This window comes from Schistocerca cancellata, chromosome 5 (assembly GCF_023864275.1).
Source record: "Schistocerca cancellata isolate TAMUIC-IGC-003103 chromosome 5, iqSchCanc2.1, whole genome shotgun sequence".
Classification (NCBI taxonomy): domain Eukaryota; kingdom Metazoa; phylum Arthropoda; class Insecta; order Orthoptera; family Acrididae; genus Schistocerca; species Schistocerca cancellata.
Window position 1 is genome coordinate 463,812,942 of NC_064630.1, and position 19,664 is coordinate 463,832,605.

Consider the following 19,664-nt stretch of genomic DNA (forward strand, 5'->3'; position numbering starts at 1 on the left):
CTCTTCACTGACCGGAGCTTTTGGGAAATCTAGTTATGGCACTTGTCGTGGTTTCGTGAGATAAAGAGGATGATACAGGAGTGGAATTCGTGGCGGGTCGGATCAGATCAATCAGAAGATGGAAGATTGAAAGGAAAAACACCAGAAAAAAGTCGATACATTCATAGACAACAGCGCTATGGAAGCCACCACTAGTCCAGGGGATATCGAGAATAATTTATTAATAATTCGGATTTTTTTATAACAGGCAGTAGTTAGAGACTTTCTCCTGTAGCCTACGTGTCAGATTCAACCATCATTTTAGCGTAAAAGCGGTTAATGCTTCTTGAGTGTGTTGACAGGTGTCTGTGGCACCTACTAATATGAAGTGGAGGAGGTAGTACATGCCGGATTTGAGGAAGCGAGCAGAGCTTCGAACGAGGAGGTATCTGCCTCTCTGCACCTCTCGGTATGGCACGATAGGGAGTTGGGACATAAGGGATAATCTTCCGTGGCACCTGAGGTAGTTGTAGTGGCGGAGAAAGACTGTAGAGGGAGACAGAAATTGGAACACATGCAACAGATGATTGAAGGTGTAACGTGCTATCCTCTCTCCCCCTGCTAGCGATTTTCGGACTCTGGTTCATTGGCCTCCATGACTGGTCCATCACCCATCGGCCATGATAACCCGTGATTTCAAAATATACCGTGTTTTCAGCTCTTAAATGACTTGGCTCAAATGGCTCTGAGCACTATGGGACTTAACATCTGTGGTCATCAGTCCCCTACAAATTAGAACTACTTAAACCTAACTAACCTAAGGACATCATACATCCATGCCCGAGGCAGGATTCGAACCTGCGACCGTAGCGGTTACGCGGTTCCAGACTGAAGCGCCTAGAACCGCACGGCCACACCGGCCGGCTTTAGCTCTTAAATCCAATGTTTTTCTTATGAGCATCCCCTGACGGCCATACATTCTACTCGAAAAATGATAACTGAAACCAACTGCTGTATTGTAATCCAAGGCCATTTATTCAAAATATGGCACCAGTTTCGATGCGAAAAAGCGTAATTTTCAGGCTCCGTGCGTAATCTGTCATCAACGCACGAACCACAATGGCAAAGACCAAAGGGAGCCTTCAAATGGAAACAATGCAACTTATCAAGCATGTTAACGCCAGCATATAGTTGTTGGTTGCACATGCTGGTGTAACATGCTTAATAAGTTGCACTGTTTCCATTTTAAGACTCCATTGGTCTTTGTCATTGCGCTTCGTACGTTGATGGCAGATTACGCTTGGGGCCCGAAGACGACGCTCTTTCGCGTCGAAACAAGTAGCGTGTTTTGAATAAACGAGGTTGGATTACCATACAGTTTTAGGTTTCAGTTATCATCATTCGTGTACTTTACATTCGGCTGCTGCCCCACTGTCCTCGATGGACCACCAGAGGCCCACGTGACATCAGGTAGCTACTCACTGTGGGCGGCGAGGATGGCGACGACGACGAAGCAGGCGCCGTTGCCGGCGGCGGAGAGGAGCGCGAGCGGCCGCTTGCCGAAGCGGTGGACGCTGCAGACGCCGGTGAGGGCTCCCAGCAGCTGCGCCACGCCCAGCAGCAGCGTCGCCGTGTAGCGGCCGGCCGGCGCGCCCAGCTGCGAGAACACCACCACCGCGTACGTCTGCACCGTCGTCATGCCGCAGAAGTGGCCGATCGCGAACGACGCGCTCACCAGCAGGTACGGCTGCAACACACCCAAGCCATTACTCAAACCGCTACTTACCAATGGTAGGGGCAGGAAAAGATCGCTACATGTTATGGTCAAATTCGGTGCTACTTTTTGCCAAGTTCGATGTCATTATTTTGCCGAATTCGGTGTTACTTCTCGCCAAATAAGGGGTTTTTCCTGCTAAATTCGATGTTTTTTGGCACATTCGATGTTTTTTTCCAAATTCCTTGCTATTTCTTCCAAATTAGATGTTTTTTGCCAAATTTATTGTTCTTTTTGCCTAATTCAGAGTAGTTTTTGACAAATTCGACGTTATCAGAATGAGATTTTCACTCTGCAGTGAGGTGTGCGCTGATATGAAATTTCCTGGCAGATTAAAACTGTGTGCCGGACCGAGACTCGAACTCGGGACCTTTGCCTTTTGCGAGCAAGTGCTCTACCATTTGAGCTACCCAAGCAGCACTCGCGACACGTCTTCACAGCTTCAATTCTGACAGAAGCTCTCCTGCGAACCTTGCAGAACTAGCACTCCTGCAAGAAAGGATATTGCGGAGACATGGCTTAGCCACAGCCTGGGGGATGTTTCCAGGAGTGCTAGTTCTGCAAGGTTCGCAGGAGAGCTTCTGCGAAGTTTGGAAGGTAGGAGACGAGGTACTGGCAGAATTGAAGCTGTGAGGACGAGTCGTGAGTCGTGCTTGGGTAGCTCAGGTGGTAGATTACTTGCCAGCGAAAGGCAAAGGTCCCGAGTTCGAGTCTCGGTCCGGCACACAGTTTTAATCTGCCAGGAAGTTTCAAATTCGATGTTATTTTTTGCCACATTCGTTACCTTTTTTGCCAAAATTGGTAATTTTGGGACAAATTTCGTGGGTCTGGCCAAATGCGGTGTGTTTCTCGTCAGGTTTGGTGCTGTTTCTTTCGCGTATTCGGTGTTATTTTTATGGCAAATTCGGTGTTATTTATGGATAAATTCCGTGTGATTTTTGCCACTTTTGGTGTGATTTTCTTCAAATATTGTATTAGTGTTTGCCAAATTTGGTGTTACTTTTCCAAAACCCATTATAATTTTTTGCTAAATTCTGTTAATTTTTGACAAATTCAGTGTCATTTCTTCCTAAGTCGGTATTATTGTTTGCCAAATTCATTATTAATTTTGTCACAGTTGGTTATTTGTTATGCCAATTTTGGTAAAATTTCCTAGTTTTCTGCCAAAGTCTGTGTTTTTTTGCCAAATTTGTGGTTACGTTTTGCCAAATTAAGTGTCTTTTTCCCGAATTTGGTGTTACATTTGCAAAATTCGGCGTTATTATTGCCAAATTTTTCTTTATTTTTTCCAATTCCTTGTTATTTTTCTCTAAATTGGTGCTTCTTCGGTCAAATGTCTGGTTTCTTGCCAAGTTCTGTGTAATTTTTTGACAAATGTCGTGGTTTTTGCCAAATTTGGTGTTTGTTTCATATTCTGTGGTATTTCCGACGTCACGTCAAAGGTCCTTACAAGGGGAACGAGCTGCCATTTTAATACCATACACGAATCTCAGCCTCGAGGAAATTAGAAGTCAAAGTGCAGTTTCCGCATTGAATAAGTATCAGTACGAACATTAGTTCTCTGCAGTCCTGAGATCTGTAACATTTTTATATGGCAATACTATTAATTTTGCGACATCTCATAAAAATCGGCGGTTTCGCTAAAAACCGCTAATTCATTTTCGCTAAATTTTGTGGCTGTACCAATGGAACATAACCGTACTGGACAAAAAACTAGTCACCGCCAGGAGACATCAAGCTAATAACGTGTGACACCGCCTTTAGCCTTGATCATAACATCAATTCGGCGAGTGAGGGATTCGGAAAGATAATCGGCTCTGCCATACCCAGCTGAAGCCACCCACTGATCATCCTGGAGTGCTACAAAATTGCTGGGATATTGAAAGCTACGCTGTTACAAATAGTCCCAGATGTTTCTGTGGGATTGATATCGGGTGATTTATCGTGCTAGTAGAGTTGAAATAGAGTGCCTGAGTATGCGCTAAACCACGAACGTATTCGTGCGGTCTTGCGAGCTTCGTTGTTGTTATCTTTCAAGAGGAGACTTGCCGTAGCGTATTCATCATGAAGATATAGAGAAAAGAACAACACCTCGTCACCGAGGATGTTGAAATGAATATCCCAGCTGTTATTTGCACCGGGATTCGAACCACCACCCACAACAGAAGCGGGGTGTTATCAAGACGTTAGCGGACAGAGCTAGAAATATTTGTGAACCTGACTTGCTCGACGCTGAGATGGAACATCTCCACAATGCACTAACGAAGAACGGATATTCGTCCGCCGAAATAAAACGTGCGTTGAGGCAGCCACGCAGAAATCATACTGACGTACAGGCTACTGCAAAATCTAAGGTTTTCCTGCCGTTTGTTAAAAATGTAACGGAAAGAATAGGGAGGATCTTGACGAAGCGGAATATTACCGTAATTTACAAGCCCACCAGGAAGATACAGGAATACCTTAGGCCTGCCAAGGACGCTCGCAAACCATTGGAAAAATCTGGAGTGTATAGGATCCCATACAGCTGTGGTGATGTTTATGTCGGTACCACCAAAAGAACTGTTTCTACACGTTTGGAAGAGCACAAGGGAAATTGTAGAAGAGGAGAAACGGAACGATCAGCTGTTGCGGAGCATGCTTTCCAGCCAGGGAACCACAATATTCGTTTCGAGGAGACGCAAGTACTAGCGGCCACGAGCGGATACTACGAAAGGCTCTACAGGGAGGCAATCGAAATCGCTAAACACTCAAATAATTTCAACCGAAAGGAGGAGGGCGTCAAATTAAACGGTATATGGATGCCGGTGTTAAAGAAGATGTGTACCACTCGTCCACTACTGGGTGATGGTAACGGCGATCGACGGCGACGGACAGCGGCCAATTGCACTGACGTTTTCAAAACACGTGACGTCACGCCGCGGCGCGGGGGCGCGCGGACACGGAATTTAGCGGCAGTCAGTAGCGAGCCAGTGTGTGTGTTGGACCTTCCATCAAGCTACGGACCCCCTTGAAGATGTCTCCCGCAGTCGGAGACGAAACGTTGGGAATCACCATAGAATTCATCAACCGACCACGGCATAACAGCCCGGATAATTATAATGGACATCAGCGAGCGAGGTGCGGTAGCGGTCAACACACTGGAATCACATTCAGGAGGACGATGGTTCAAATTCCCGTTCTGCCACCCAAGATTTGGGTTTCCCGTGATTTACCTAAAATTCAAATGGCTCCAAGCACTATGAGACTTAACATCTGAGGTCATCAGTCCCCTGGACTCAGAACTACTTAAACCTAACTAACCTAAGGACATCACAAACATCCATGCCCGAGGCAGGATTCGAACATGCGACCGTAGCAGCAACTGACCAGACTGAAGCGCCTAGAACCGATCGGCCACAAAGGCCGGTGATTTACTTAATTCGCTCCAGGTAAATGCTGGGATGGTTCCTTTAAGAAGTTCTTTCCCCAGCCTTTCGTAATGACAGCTGGCGCTCCCTCTCTAATGATCGTGCTGTCGACACGTTCTATGCGAGCGGATATTTTAGCTGCAGGTAAATCTTCCACGAAACTTTTCCGTTCCTACAGTTCACTCCAGAGCTGCGTTGGCCATCTTCAGAGCTACTCGTGGTTCTGCTCAGCCTTGCCGACTGACCTAAGGAGAACACTAAGAAGAAAGGACTGGATGATCGGGCATGTGTTAAGTACTTTTTATGGCACTAGACACAGTGAACCACGAGCACCTCTCAAGATGTCCAGTGCAGTTCTGTACGAAACGTTAGGAACGGAAACGATTCATGGACCAAGAACGTACAGCCCGGAAGACCGACCAGCAGCTAATATACCGATTCATATTCACAGTAACCTGAATGAGTGAGTCCTGGTCATGGTGTGAAAACAACCCTAAAACGTCAAAGAACCACAACCGGACTGAACTACATCCTGCATAGGCTGCTGGTCAGACAAAACTCTGGTCCATCGGTGCACTCGACGACATGATTTATTTGAAAATAGGCAAAATCGCGACTCTTTGCACTATACTACGCACCTCCAGTCAGCTACTGTTTAGTTTTTGCGTTGTTTGGCCGATTCAAGAAGAGCTACTTTATGTGCCGCTATGAACAATGGCGTTTTGCGGACTCCTCCACTCCAGTGCCCATTGTGTACAGTTGCCTTGACAATGCGCAGTCGGAACCTAATAGCTGAGCAGGAGTCATTGACACCAGCAAGCCTGTCTTGTTTGAAATCAATCGTTATTGATAAGGTACGACATTTCTTCCCAGTACCCGTCGGTTATGATATTTTGACGACCACACTCCTTACACCGTGTTACATGGCTGCAAGCGATACACCATTCTCCATAGAGAAGTTGCAAAACCTGCTTTGATACGGCATCAAATAGGAACACCACTCATGTTGTGGAAGTGGAAACCTCCAAACACCATAGCTCCTTTCTGCCATTCCGTCACGTCTCCACATTGATCTATCTTACCGGGCTGATTCCATACAACCAACTGGCACATACGGACCACGTCACTAACATGATTTATGTTAGCGGTAGAGGGCCAGATAACCTGCTGCTATCAATTGTATGTCATGTATAGTGCTCCATATCGACCAGGGGTTTCTTTAACTCTCTGAATACTATTGGGACGTCTGTGTCCCACAATAGGTTATCAGAGAACTAATTGCAATTCGTTGGCCAAATGGTTCAAATGGCTCTGAGCACTATGGGAATTAACTTCTGAGGTCATCAGTCCCCTAGAACTTAGAACTACTTAAACCTAACTAACCTAAGGACATCACACACATCCATGCCCGAGGCAGGATTCGAACCTGCGACCGTAGCGGTCACGTGGTTCCAGACTGTAGCACCTAGAACCACTCGGTCACTCCAGCCGGCTAGAATTCGTTGCATGTTACTGATGTGTGTCAGTTCCCACTGATACCGGGAAGCCTACTAATGGTTACCAGAGTTCTAATAATTACAGGTTGTGCTTTCCTCAAGTTTCATTGTTGACCGTCGTTTCCGTGTTGTCATATGGAATTAGTTTGCATCTGCAGACAGGCAACACAATTGCCAGATTCACAAAGCTGGCTGCCTTCGCGCCTTCCTGTACAAAGCGTGTCAACGACTTGCACCTACGAATTAACGCTTGGCACATCACAAACGAAGCCCATATGGTGCACCTGTAGTGTGAGTTACAAACTTGGAGAGATGCCTTGTTTACTGATGTGTGTCTCTTTTTAGTACGTCTTGTAGTTTTTGCGCAGTCGTGTTCTGAAACCGTGAAAGAACTTATGAATAATGCTGTATGTCCTACTACACTCCCCCTCCCCGCCCCCAACCCGCTTGGAGAACAAAATGGCGGGACACATTATTTTCATATTGTTACTTCTGACTAAAGTACTCCGTCTTCAGGCCTCAAGTGGCTTATCGGGACCATCCGACCGCCGTGTCGTCCTCAGCTGAGGATGCGGATAGGACGGTCGTTTGGTCAGCACACCGCTCTCCGGGTCGTTATGATGGTTTTCTTTGACCGGAGCCGCTACTGTTCAGTCGAGTAAGTCCTCAACTGGCATCATGAGGCTGAGTGCACCCCGAAACTTCTGACTAAGACATTCACTAAAATAGCCATACATTAATGTTTTTGAAATAAAACTATAAAACTGGTAGTCACAGGTTCAAATGGTTCAAATGGCTCTGAGCACTATGGGACTCAACATCTAAGGTCATCAGTCCCCTGGAACTTAGAACTACTTAAACCTAACTAACCTAAGGACATCACACACATCCATGCCCGAGGCAGGATTAGAACCTGCGACCGTAGCAGACACGCGGTTCCGAACTGAAGTGCCTAGAACCGCACGGCCACCGAGGCCGGCTGTAGTCACAGGGTTAGGGGGGACGTTGCTATTTTGTCTGGTGAACTTATTTGTGATTCACACTCTCAAGCATAACGTTTACATACGTATTAGTATTTCTTTGATAAACCTAACGTGTTTTTGCTATTTACATGTAAAGAGATTTAAGAGGCAGAAATTACACAATAGCAGTAATGAATTAACAACTTCCGCAAAGAATGTATACACATATATAGAGATTATATATCAATGTGAAGATGTTCAACCCATTCTAGCGGTGCTGCAGATGCCTCCACGAAGTCCAGTTTCCTTTATAAGAACACAAAAAGCATTGGCTGCCAAGGTACTGGATAACCTGTCTCGATGCACAGCAGTCACAGTCCGGAGATGTTATTTTCCCCCAGTTGTGTAGTGAATCTACTCACTTGCCTTGCCCTGTGCACACCCACTCCAGTGCAGTTCACTGTCTTCAATTTAATTTAGTTCCCGAAATGTTGAGGTTGTAGTTCTGGAACCACAGTTCCAGCATTTCGTTTTTTTCTATATTTCAGTCATACGTCCATTAATCTGCCGTTTGGTAGTGGGAGTGCTTCATGGACTTGCAGGCCTACGTTTTAAACAATTTCTCTACATACACATAGAAGAGCCTTTTTTACACATCTGTAGATCCGCACCTACACTTCGACCGGTCTACAACTGCACACGCACCCGTGTCCCACGGGTGGTCTAAGCTTCAGGCGTTGTCCGCTTCCTGCACAGGCGTCTGCAAGCCAGCTCGATGATAACAGTTCTGGATAGCAAGCGAGCACAACAACAAAAAATATGTGATTTCTTGTTACTCAAAACTCAGGGTGCCATCACTGCTGGCGCTACTCTTACCATTTGGCTGCATTCCAGTCGAAGACAGGGGGCGCAGCCGGCACTGGATTATTTCTCTCCGCAAGTCACGTGGCTGAAAATAGTTCATGATGTATACCTCTACTTCAGCAGTTCTTAGGCCGGCGCATGATCCCCAAGGGCCAGTTGTCATTGTTAGTTACGCTGGGCATCGCGCCTACCGCTCCGCCATTTGTCGTTCGGAGTGTCTCCCAACCAGCGCCGACCTCCACCGATCTGACGAAACCTTCTCTCGGCGACGCCGCGCTACCCTCAACAAAGCTACCAGCCTGCTGACATCGCCCTCGTATATCGCTGGGCGGTTACTTGCCGAGTGCAATGGCTTCCTGTAACCCATCTACACGACACAATTTGGTAGTGTTATTTCTTCCTGTACTTGTATTCCGAATAGAAGTGCTATTACTTCCAATCTGCTGGACTGCTGTTCTACGAGGGTAATCCTAAAAGTAAGGTCTCAATTTTTTTGTAAGTACATAGACCTGTTTATTTCTACAATGGTTCACATCAGTTTACAGCTTGAACATTTAGCTATTTTTTCACGTAATCACCATTTCTGTCTTTGCATTTTTGTAGACATGACAGTTTTTGTATGCCCATGCCATACCAGCTCGCCCCCATGCTGTTCAGAAAGTTATGAACGTCTTCTTTCACCTCGTCGTTGGGGCTGAATCGCTTTCCGGCCAAATGTTCTGTTAACCTAGGGAACAGGTGATAGTCACTGGGCGCCAAATCAGGACTGTAGGGTGGGTGGGTGACGATGTCGCACTGAAACTGTTGCAGGAGAGCAACGGTTTGCCGAGTGATGTGTGGGCAAGCGTTGTCATGGAGAAAGTGTACGCCCTTGCTCAATATTCCTCTTCTCCGGATCTGAATTGCCCGTTTGAGTTTTTTCAGAGTCTCACAGTACATGTCAGCGTTAATTGTGATCCTAGCAACGAATATATTTGTAGCCTCACGGCATTCTCGTATCACACCAGATGAATTCGCAACTGCGAATAATGACTGCCATCAGCTGCAGAATGGAATGACGACAGTGAAAATTTGTGCCCAACCGGGGCTCGAACCCAGATTTCCCACTTATCGCTAGCGGTCGCCTTACCATTTGGCTATCCGTGCGCGACTCACTGCCCGACCCAAAATTCCATATGTCGTTGAGTCCCGATCCTGCACAAATTTTCATTGTCGTCAGTCCATTCTACAGCTGATGGCAGTCATTATTCGCAATTGCGAATTCATCTGATTTGTTTAGTAACGACTATGGTCGCCGCAGTGCATTGTCGTCAGTGTAACACCGGTACTCCAATATCGTATTTATCTGCCGATACCGGGTATGCGACTTTGAAACACAACGTCTGATCTATACAGGAGTACACATAGTGGATGTGCGTACAGATCTTAGGCTTATGGAGAGTAAGATTTTCACTCTGCAGCGGAGTGTGCGCTGATATGGAACTTCCTAGCAGATTAAAACTGTATGCCGGACCGAGCCTCGAACTCTGGACCTTTGCCTTTCGCAGGCAAGTGCTCTATCGTCTTTTTTTTAGTTCCACAAAACAGTAGGAAAAATGGCTAGCTTACAATGAAATGACATAAATAAGGTGACAGATAGTTGCAGTCATTGGAAATGAGCTCTTTGCGTCATTGGCCGGGAGGCCCCTTACTGGGCAAGTCCGGCCGCCTAGGTGCCGGTCTTATTATATTCGACGCCACATTGGGCGATCTCCCTGACCGGAGAAAATCCCCGACCCAGCCGGGAATCGAACCCGGGTCCCTTAGGACGGCAGTCCGTCAGGCTGACCATTCAACTATCGGGGCGGATATTGCAGTCATTAATTACAGCATTCATAGAATGAGGAATGATATTCAGTCTTTAGCAGTAGCACACATTTAGTATCTTCACTGTCCCCTTCAACTGGTGGCAGTTCAGCATGCACATTTTCCTCTTTTGAAGCCTGAGGTTCCTCATCATCATTTCCCAGGCTCAAATTATTCATTCCATAAATCCTTTATGTGTGTTCCTTCCAAGGTAAATTACGTGGACAGAAGAGCAGTCCCGAACAGCGACACCGTAAAGTTCTTCACTGCCTTGTTATTTTTGTCAGTTCCAGCCTTCTAAACCCATCCTTAGGCAGTTCATGATCTTCCTTTATAACAGATACCATTTGTTTGCCGTCATATTCTTGTATCTGCTTTACTATTGATTTATTTTTCATGTGTGACTTGCAGGAAGGCTAAGGTCTGGAACGTCACGCAACCCATCCCCTCTCCACGAGGAATCCACCTGTTCCTAATCTATAACCATAGTGCTGAGCACAATTCGGAGCATCTTAGCATATTTCTTATTGTGATTCTGATACTTAAGCGTTTTATCGAATTCATTTTCCATATACATCTTGTATTCAATATTTTCATCGCTCCCAATATGGTTAAAAATGTAACTTGTGTATTTACCCATTAACCAAATCACTGCGTTATTTTTTGCCTGAGGGTAGTAACTTTCCTTATGTTAGTCGGTACATTGTTTGCTGAAGTTCTTGTTATTTGAGCAATTTTTGTCCCTGGACTTCCTCCAGTTAATAATCCGATATCCACACGTGTAGCTATGAGGCACACTATCAACGAGGTTGCATTTGCTGCAGAGGTTAGTGTCACTTAAACCGATGGAAAAGAGACACTCATTAATGCTGATGATGTTATTGACTACCTTGTACCACGCTGTTCTCACGTCAGACGAAAGAACATCACTACTGATGTTTTTCCAGATCACATTCCATGCTATTCCAGTATATGTAGTTTCTATCTTATTGTTCCTTTCATGTTTTCGTCTTTCAGCTAAAATTGCCTTTTCTGTAAAGTTTTTGGAGTTTAAAAGCTTTTTGCTGAGATAGCTCAGTCCAAGATAATACTCCCTAATATGTTTTAGTTTGTATTACCCAAGTACAACTCACGCCCCGTCCTCACAGCTTTGGTTCTGGCAGTACCACGTCTCCTATCATCCAAACTTTCGTAGACGCATGGTTGACGACATATGGAAGTTTGGGTCTGGCCGTGAGTCGTGAACGGATAACCAAATGGTAAGGCAACCGCTCACGATAAGCGGGAAAGCTGGGTTAGAGTCCCGGTCCGGCACAGATTTTCATTGCCGTCATTTCATTCTACATCTGATGGTAGTCATTGCGAATTCACCAGATGTGTTCAGTAACGACTGTGGTCGCCGCAGTGCATCGTCATCAGAGTAACATCGGCACTGCAATATCGCATTCTCCTCTTGTCCGTCATCCGGTCGCTGCATCCTCCCCCCCCCCCCCCCCCCCCCTTAAGCTCTGCCCGATGCTGCTTCCTGTTGCTCCGCCGTTGGTGATGAGGGTGAAGTTTCGAAGAGCCTCGCGCGCCATCACGTATTGGCAACTGAGGTATTACGTGGACAGATTGACGCAATTTTTTTGTAAATTTAACGTCTTAAGGACCACGGAAAGCACAAAAACGTGCACTTATCTATGAAATAACTTCAAATCTAAATAACTTATGACAATTAATTTTGTGAAATGTAATTATTACTTCATAAATAAAGGTTCAAAATGGCTCTGAGCACTATGGGACTTAACTTCTGAGGTCATCAGTCTCCTAGACTTAGAACTACTTAAACCTAACTAACCTAAGGACATCACACACATCCATGCCCGAGGCAGGATTCGAACATGCGACCGTAGCAGCAACGCGGTTCTGGACTGAAGCGCCCAGAACGGCCACAACGGCCGGATTCGTAAATAATATTTCAAAGATATAGCGGCAGACAGCCTGTGGCCGATTGCGATCGATTATACTACCTTTTTTTTATTTTAGAAAGTAAGTGAAGAGCGTTCCTGCTAGTATCTCTTTGTCTTGTCTGTTAGCCTTTAGACTGACAGGAAGCGCTATAGTTGCGTTCCTTGCGTATCATTATTTAATCTTTATTTTATGTAGACAAATCTTATTGTCATGGATTTGCTTTAGAACCATTTGCAGTTAAATTAATGTAAAGTAGTTACGTCTCATGAGTTCTCATTTTGACAATTCTCCTAATAGATATAAGATCCATGAAATATTTTATTGTTACAACCAATGACCAACACGAGCTTAACAGATCGTGGCTTGGAGACGCAATGGCCGATTACAATCAGTATTCTGCCATTCATTCATTTGCAGCTTACTACTGCGTCCCTGAGATTAATTGCTGATCATCACGAAACATTTTGCAAACTTGAATGCAAGCACGGAACCTTAAATGATCTGGGCACAGTCTATAAGCTGCGATAACAGATACCGGCCCCGCAAAGCTGATGGTGGTATTAAAAGACGTAACCATCTCTAACTTTACAGTATTTTTCTAAAAGTCAGTTTGGCCACTAACAAAAATGCATCCGCCATCAACAATGGCCGTCAGCTCCACTTAATTTTAACAGTTTTCTTTCCTGTGATTAATTTCTATTTCTGCTTAAAAACAAACTTTAGTAACCTGCGTGAACAGATACGTCACGACGAGGATAAAACTATTCTTGGCAACGTCTTTTTTGCAGTTTCCACGTGATGTGTCCATTTTAATCGTTGGCGCCGGAAGCAGTCAATTTTCCTCGTCCCGTTCTCGTCCCAGTACCTGAATGGGCGGCGATCACAGCTTTCCCAGTCTCTTCTGCCACCTATCTACTGTCCCCTCTAGCCGCCCGATGCTGCTTCTTGGCGCACCCGCATGTTGCAGCCACGGCAGGTCCTCTTCTCGAGGGTGGCACTGTTTCCGGCAACCACCGCCTCTCCCACGGCCTGGTGCTGCTTCCGGTTGCGTGAGTACGTTGCAGCCGTGGTAGTTCCTCTTCTTGCACTGAACTTTCTTATTTTGAAAGTACTGAAGGAGCCAGCTTAACGAGCTATAGAAGTAAACTTGTCTACCACTTTTTCTAGCATTACTGTTTTCCAGCTTATTTACAACTAAAGTGCATACAAATTTACACGCACTGTCCTGTTTATTTACATGTACATTCTTTATTTCCTGGAAGGAAACAAGGAGGACCAGCCTGACTACTAGGAAGTTTACCTGACCGTACTTGAGGTTCGCGCAGAGAGCTCTACCTGAGTTGTTGGAGGACGTACCACTGGCTGTTCGTCAGGGGATTTGGATACAACATGAGTGTGCATCGCCTCACTTCAGTGAGAATATTAGCAACCACCTCAATGCTGTATTTCCTGGTCGCAGTATTGGAAGGGGAGCTCCTATTCCATGGCCTGCGAGGTCACTTGACCTGAATTCCCTTGACGGGATATCTAAAGTCAGTTGTGTATGAGAACCCAGTGGATACGGATATGGAATTAGTTGCCAGAGTTGTAGCTGCCGGTGATGTGATTCGAAATACACCAGGGATATTTGTCAGGGTGCCTCAGAATCTTGTTCGCCGATGTCATGCTTGCATTGAGGTTGTTGGCCGTCAGTTTAAGCGCATTTTGTAAGATACAGTATAAATGGTACGTTCATTGTCTCGATAATGGTATTTGCAGTTAACTATACTAGTGTAATTAAAAAAGTACACAGTAATGTGATTTTATTTCTATTATTTCCTTAAGATGGCTTCTCCGACCCCAGGTTACCTGCCTCAAACTGTTCAGTGGAGCATCCTCTAGGTCCTGTTAAATTTTTGCACACTCTTACGAAAACACCCTGTATATGTGGACATGGCTTTTTACACGAGATGCTTTGTGTTTTTAAATACGTTAGTAAAGACAGATCTTTTATGATGTGCTGATTTTTATCCACTTGACAACTTGGCATGAAGTTCGAAGTAAAGTGAACCTGTTTCAAAATCCAAAATTTTTAAGACCTGAAGATAACAGCAAAGTCTGTCTAAACCGGTCGTCTTATATAAAGGAATATTTTATGCGATTTAAGCTGTTGAATAGTTTTTACCTCTGCTTGTGGGAGATACTGCTTCGGATATAGGAAACGGCAACTAGATCACACATTTCCTCTGGCTCCAGTGCCATTTTTCACTGTGTCGCCTCGTACCAGATTCGGCGATGAGATACCACATTTTCTCTCTCGGTCATGCTCAGTGAGGGTTTTAGCTGCCATCTAGGTCTGCTCGACCGCCATTTTTGGCTGGAGCCCTGCCTTCGCACTAGGCTCTCTCTGGTTCCGCGCTCCTCTTGCCGTGCCTGATGCTGCTTCCTGTTGCCCCTGCAGGCTGCAGCCATGGCACGCCCGTCCAAAAGTGGCACACCTCCTCGGTCATCCGGCCTCGAGGGTCATCCGGCCTCCAGGGTTATCTGGTCTCCATGACTCCATCAACTACCTCCGAGGCTCTGCTGGCCCACAACAGCTCCGCACTGAGTGGAATCTTCCGGTGCGCCAACCTGTTTTACCTGCCTTCTCGGCTCACCGGACCGCCCAGTCCTCATTCCTTACCCAAGATCTCCTTCCTTCTCTGTACCCTTACGAACGCCATAGCGATGAGTGCTTAATGGACCACTTCTATGGCTCCCCACCCTTTTTCTTTCTGTGCTTTCACACATGTCTGGCAATGAACACTCTACAGACCACTTCTACCGGCACTGCGCTTCTTTCCTTTTCCATGCTCTTACGCACGCTCTGGATGCGGGTTCTCAATAGACCACTTTTCCGAGGGTTCCCGCTTTTCCTGCCGTGTTCTCTCTCTATGTCGGCTACTCTGGCGGTTTTGCACTCCTGGACGCGTATGGTGTTCCACCCTTTTCATTACTGCATTCCTTCCAGGTTCCGCTATGCCATCGGTCCTTCTGTGACGTCCTAATCTTAGTCTGTTTGGTTTTCAGTTCGAAGAAAAATGTTCAAATGTGTGTGAACTTCTAAGGGACCAAACTGCTGAGGTCATCGGTCCCTAGACTTAAACTAACTTAACGCTAAGGGCAACACACACATCCATGCCCGAGGGAGGATTCGAACTTCCGGCGGGAGGGGGTTTGCAGTTGCGCCCACTTCCGTCCACTCTGCTGTTCGCGCCCAGGTCGTCCACAATGTCCGCATAGCGTCGCCTCTCAACCTCAGATACCAGTTCCAGGGTCTGGGCTGCGGCCACCAATGATTTCCCGGCTGGATTTGGATATTTACGTCACCTGGGCGAAGCACCGTTCACGTTATCAACACTCATTGACACTGCTCCTTGCTGCACTTGGCGGGCACCGTCGTCTCTTCTCGCAGGAGGGAGAGGGTACAGGCTCCACAGCAACTAATTGATGGCTTTGCCATCTCTTTCCCAAAGGAGGGAAGATGCAGGATCTTTTGCTATTAGCCATCTTCTGCTCCATGAAGAAGGAATACAATACCCTCACTTACACTCCGAGTGAGCTACAACGGCACACATCCTCGCCCCTTGGGTGGCCTAAAATTTTAGGCGTCGTTCGTTTCCTGCACAGGCGGTTGCAATCCAGTTCGATGGTAACAGTTCCGGGTAGCAAGTCAGAGCGACAACTAGTACAACGTAGCTTATTATCGCCGGAAACTCAGGACCCCGCCATTGAACGCATTACTGTCACCGTGTGGTGACATTCCAGTCGACGACAGAAGGCACAGCCAGCGCCGGACTATTTCCCTCCGCAAGTCATGCGCCTGAAAATAGACTGACTGTGTAGCTTCATACTTACAAGGAACCCTTTGAGTGTGAGGTCGCAAAAGCCCAATCATGTTTGAGGCATTCGACGTCCCACATATTGTTTACCATGCAACCACAATATTGGCTGCTAAAGGCGGCAAGGAGCTGGACTAAAGGTATCAAATGGTGATCACAGCATGAGGCTACGGAGCATAGTTGAACAGTAACTCACAATAGTGCTACTGTGCTAGTGGTGTTGATACATAGCGGAGCTATGGCAACGATAAACAAAGCAAACATTGCATTAAACTTAGAACAATTGCCGATGTTGACATTTCGTTAGGAAAGAACCCAAGGAATTTCGCAGAGTGAGAAAAAAGTTGCAGATTAAATATTAGCATTTCTGCAAGATGAGTCAGTGGAATGTGTGGTGTTATATATACTCGACTGAGCGGACAGTGTACATGACGAGGGCAATAATGATGATACGTGTTTAACGAGTGAAAGTGATATTGAAACAGGTGCCGAGCCTCTATTTCATCATCCTTGTCTGACAGGGGGCGCCACAATTGCCGTCCCCAGTGAAATGTAGTAAAGGACAATCGTTGTCCAAGCAGCGGGCAATAAACATACACTCCTGGAAATTGAAATAAGAACACCGTGAATTCATTGTCCCAGGAAGGGGAAACTTTATTGACACATTCCTGGGGTCAGATACATCACATGATCACACTGACAGAACCACAGGCACATAGACACAGGCAACAAAGCATGCACAATGTCGGCACTAGTACAGTGTATATCCACCTTTCGCAGCAATGCAGGCTGCTATTCTCCCATGGAGACGATCGTAGAGATGCTGGATGTAGTCCTGTGGAACGGCTTGCCATGCCATTTCCACCTGGCGCCTCAGTTGGACCAGCGTTCGTGCTGGACGTGCAGACCGCGTGAGACGACGCTTCATCCAGTCCCAAACATGCTCAATGGGGGACAGATCCGGAGATCTTGCTGGCCAGGGTAGTTGACTTACACCTTCTAGAGCACGTTGGGTGGCACGGGATACATGCGGACGGGCATTGTCCTGTTGGAACAGCAAGTTCCCTTGCCGGTCTAGGAATGGTAGAACGATGGGTTCGATGACGGTTTGGATGTACCGTGCACTATTCAGTGTCCCCTCGACGATCACCAGTGGTGTACGGCCAGTGTAGGAGATCGCTCCCCACACCATGATGCCGGGTGTTGGCCCTGTGTGCCTCGGTCGTATGCAGTCCTGATTGTGGCGCTCACCTGCACGGCGCCAAACACGCATACGACCATCATTGGCACCAAGGCAGAAGCGACTCTCATCGCTGAAGACGACACGTCTCCATTCGTCCCTCCATTCACGCCTGTCGCGACACCACTGGAGGCGGGCTGCACGATGTTGGGGCGTGAGCGGAAGACGGCCTACCGGTGTGCGGGACCGTAGCCCAGCTTCATGGAGACGGTTGCGAATGGTCCTCGCCGATACCCCAGGAGCAACAGTGTCCCTAATTTGCTGGGAAGTGGCGGTGCGGTCCCCTACGGCACTGCGTAGGATCCTACGGTCTTGGCGTGCATCCGTGCGTCGCTGCGGTCCGGTCCCAGGTCGACGGGCACGTGCACCTTCCGCCGACCACTGGCGACAACATCGATGTACTGTGGAGACCTCACGCCCCACGTGTTGAGCACTTCGGCGGTACGTCCACCCGGCCTCCCGCATGCCCACTATACGCCCTCGCTCAAAGTCCGTCAACTGCACATACGGTTCACGTCCACGCTGTCGCGGCATGCTACCAGTGTTAAAGACTGCGATGGAGCTCCGTATGCCACGGCAAACTGGCTGACACTGACGGCGGCGGTACACAAATGCTGCGCAGCTAGCGCCATTCGACGGCCAACACCGCGGTTCCTGGTGTGTCCGCTGTGCCGTGCGTGTGATCATTGCTTGTACAGCCCTCTCGCAGTGTCCGGAGCAAGTATGGTGGGTCTGACACACCGGTGTCAATGTGTTCTTTTTTCCATTTCCAGGAGTGTATTTACGTGTATGGAAGATCCTCCGCAGTGTAGTAACAAAACAATTATGAACATATTTCGAATACGTCCGCAGCAGTATGACCGTGTAGTGAGTAAGAAAAACTACGGGTATTCAAGGGTGGGCAAGGCCCACTTGTTACAAAAACTGTTGTTTGCTGGTTTCAAGGATAATCTGTAGAATTTATAGGATATGCATGATAGTGACCTACTACGTTATGCACATCAAATTGCGCGTGGCATAGATTACAGTGATTTCAAGGGAAACAGTAGATGGTTGCATAAAAGTGTTACAGAATTGGAAGACGTACAATAATGAAATTTAAAACAAAGCGTCAGTCGGACGACGCACAGCAAACTGAGGAATCTGCCCGAAAATTTGTGGATGAAATTAACTTATCCTGTGGGTCAGTAAGGGATTTGTTTTCAGTTCTGACCAATCGGGGTTTGAAGAGGAAATGCGTATGAAAGGAACCCTGGGAGTTAGAGAAACCAAGAGAGTTGTATGAAGATCAACTAACTCAATGCCTTTACGTATTCATGCACAATCTGGGTGATAAACTGGCTGGAAAGTTATTTATTGTGCTGCGAGAAGTTTGAGGTGCTGTTTACTCTACGATTCTTCCTCTGTGACTGACCTTACAAGTGCAGTAGGGAATATTTACATCACAGCAAGCAACTATGGCATGAGCACTGCTTTTGGCCAATAGCTGCTCAAAATAACTTTTTTTGCTTGATTGCCTACGTATAAATATAATACCCCTTTAGGGCAAATAACTCTCCTGAAAAGTGTGTGACATAACTAATCATACCACCTGGAACCAATGGACAAAGTCAACCTCTGGATGTTTGTTTCTTCCGTGCCTATCAAACATATTATCACACTATCTGCAGCTATGCCTTAAGTAATAGTTAGTTTCACGATAAGCTCCACGCGTTCGGTTGCTTGCCATCACATTCCATCATTTCTCATCACTCCAATACGATCCAATATGCATTCCCTAAGAGTGGGTACCTAGCTAAACGTCTGGGACGGTTTGCAATTCCCGAGGAGATCGCTTTCGATCTTGGTGGTGCGAACCTTTGTGATCACTGTGGCGCAGCATTTTTCATTCAGTGTTCATGGTGTAAGTTAATGGTTTGTTTTGAACATTTCTTGAATGTCGACGATGTCTATTTTGTGACGTGTAGTACATGCCTCCCATAGAAGGTTGATCTCTGCACCTACCGGACACTCACTTTCTGTGGCCCCCGCTTGATGCACACGGTGAGTCATTAGCATCTAATATTTTTCCTCTCGTGACTGTTGACCCAACAATTTCAAATGACTCTTACAAGAATGAACTAGCGACCTCGCACTCAAGGGGTTCTTTGCTAGGCTGGCGCATGGTCTCCCAGGGCCAGTCATCGTCGGGAGTAGTGAGGCTGGGCAATTGTGCCAACTGCTCTGCGGTTCCACACTCGGAGTAACTCCCGAACAGCCCTTGGCGGACCGAGTCGCAGACCTA

General features: G+C 46.7%; 1 protein-coding gene across 1 annotated transcript in view; it reads right to left on the bottom strand.

The window, feature by feature from the left end:
• The window catches only part of LOC126188603 (facilitated trehalose transporter Tret1-like), a 277,714-nt gene that overhangs the window by 14,474 nt on the left and 243,576 nt on the right, over nt 1-19,664 (bottom strand). Inside the window, exon 8 of the mRNA XM_049930205.1 lies at nt 1,462-1,726. Coding sequence (XP_049786162.1) covers nt 1,462-1,726 — 265 coding nt within the window. The remainder of the gene's footprint in view (nt 1-1,461; nt 1,727-19,664) is intronic.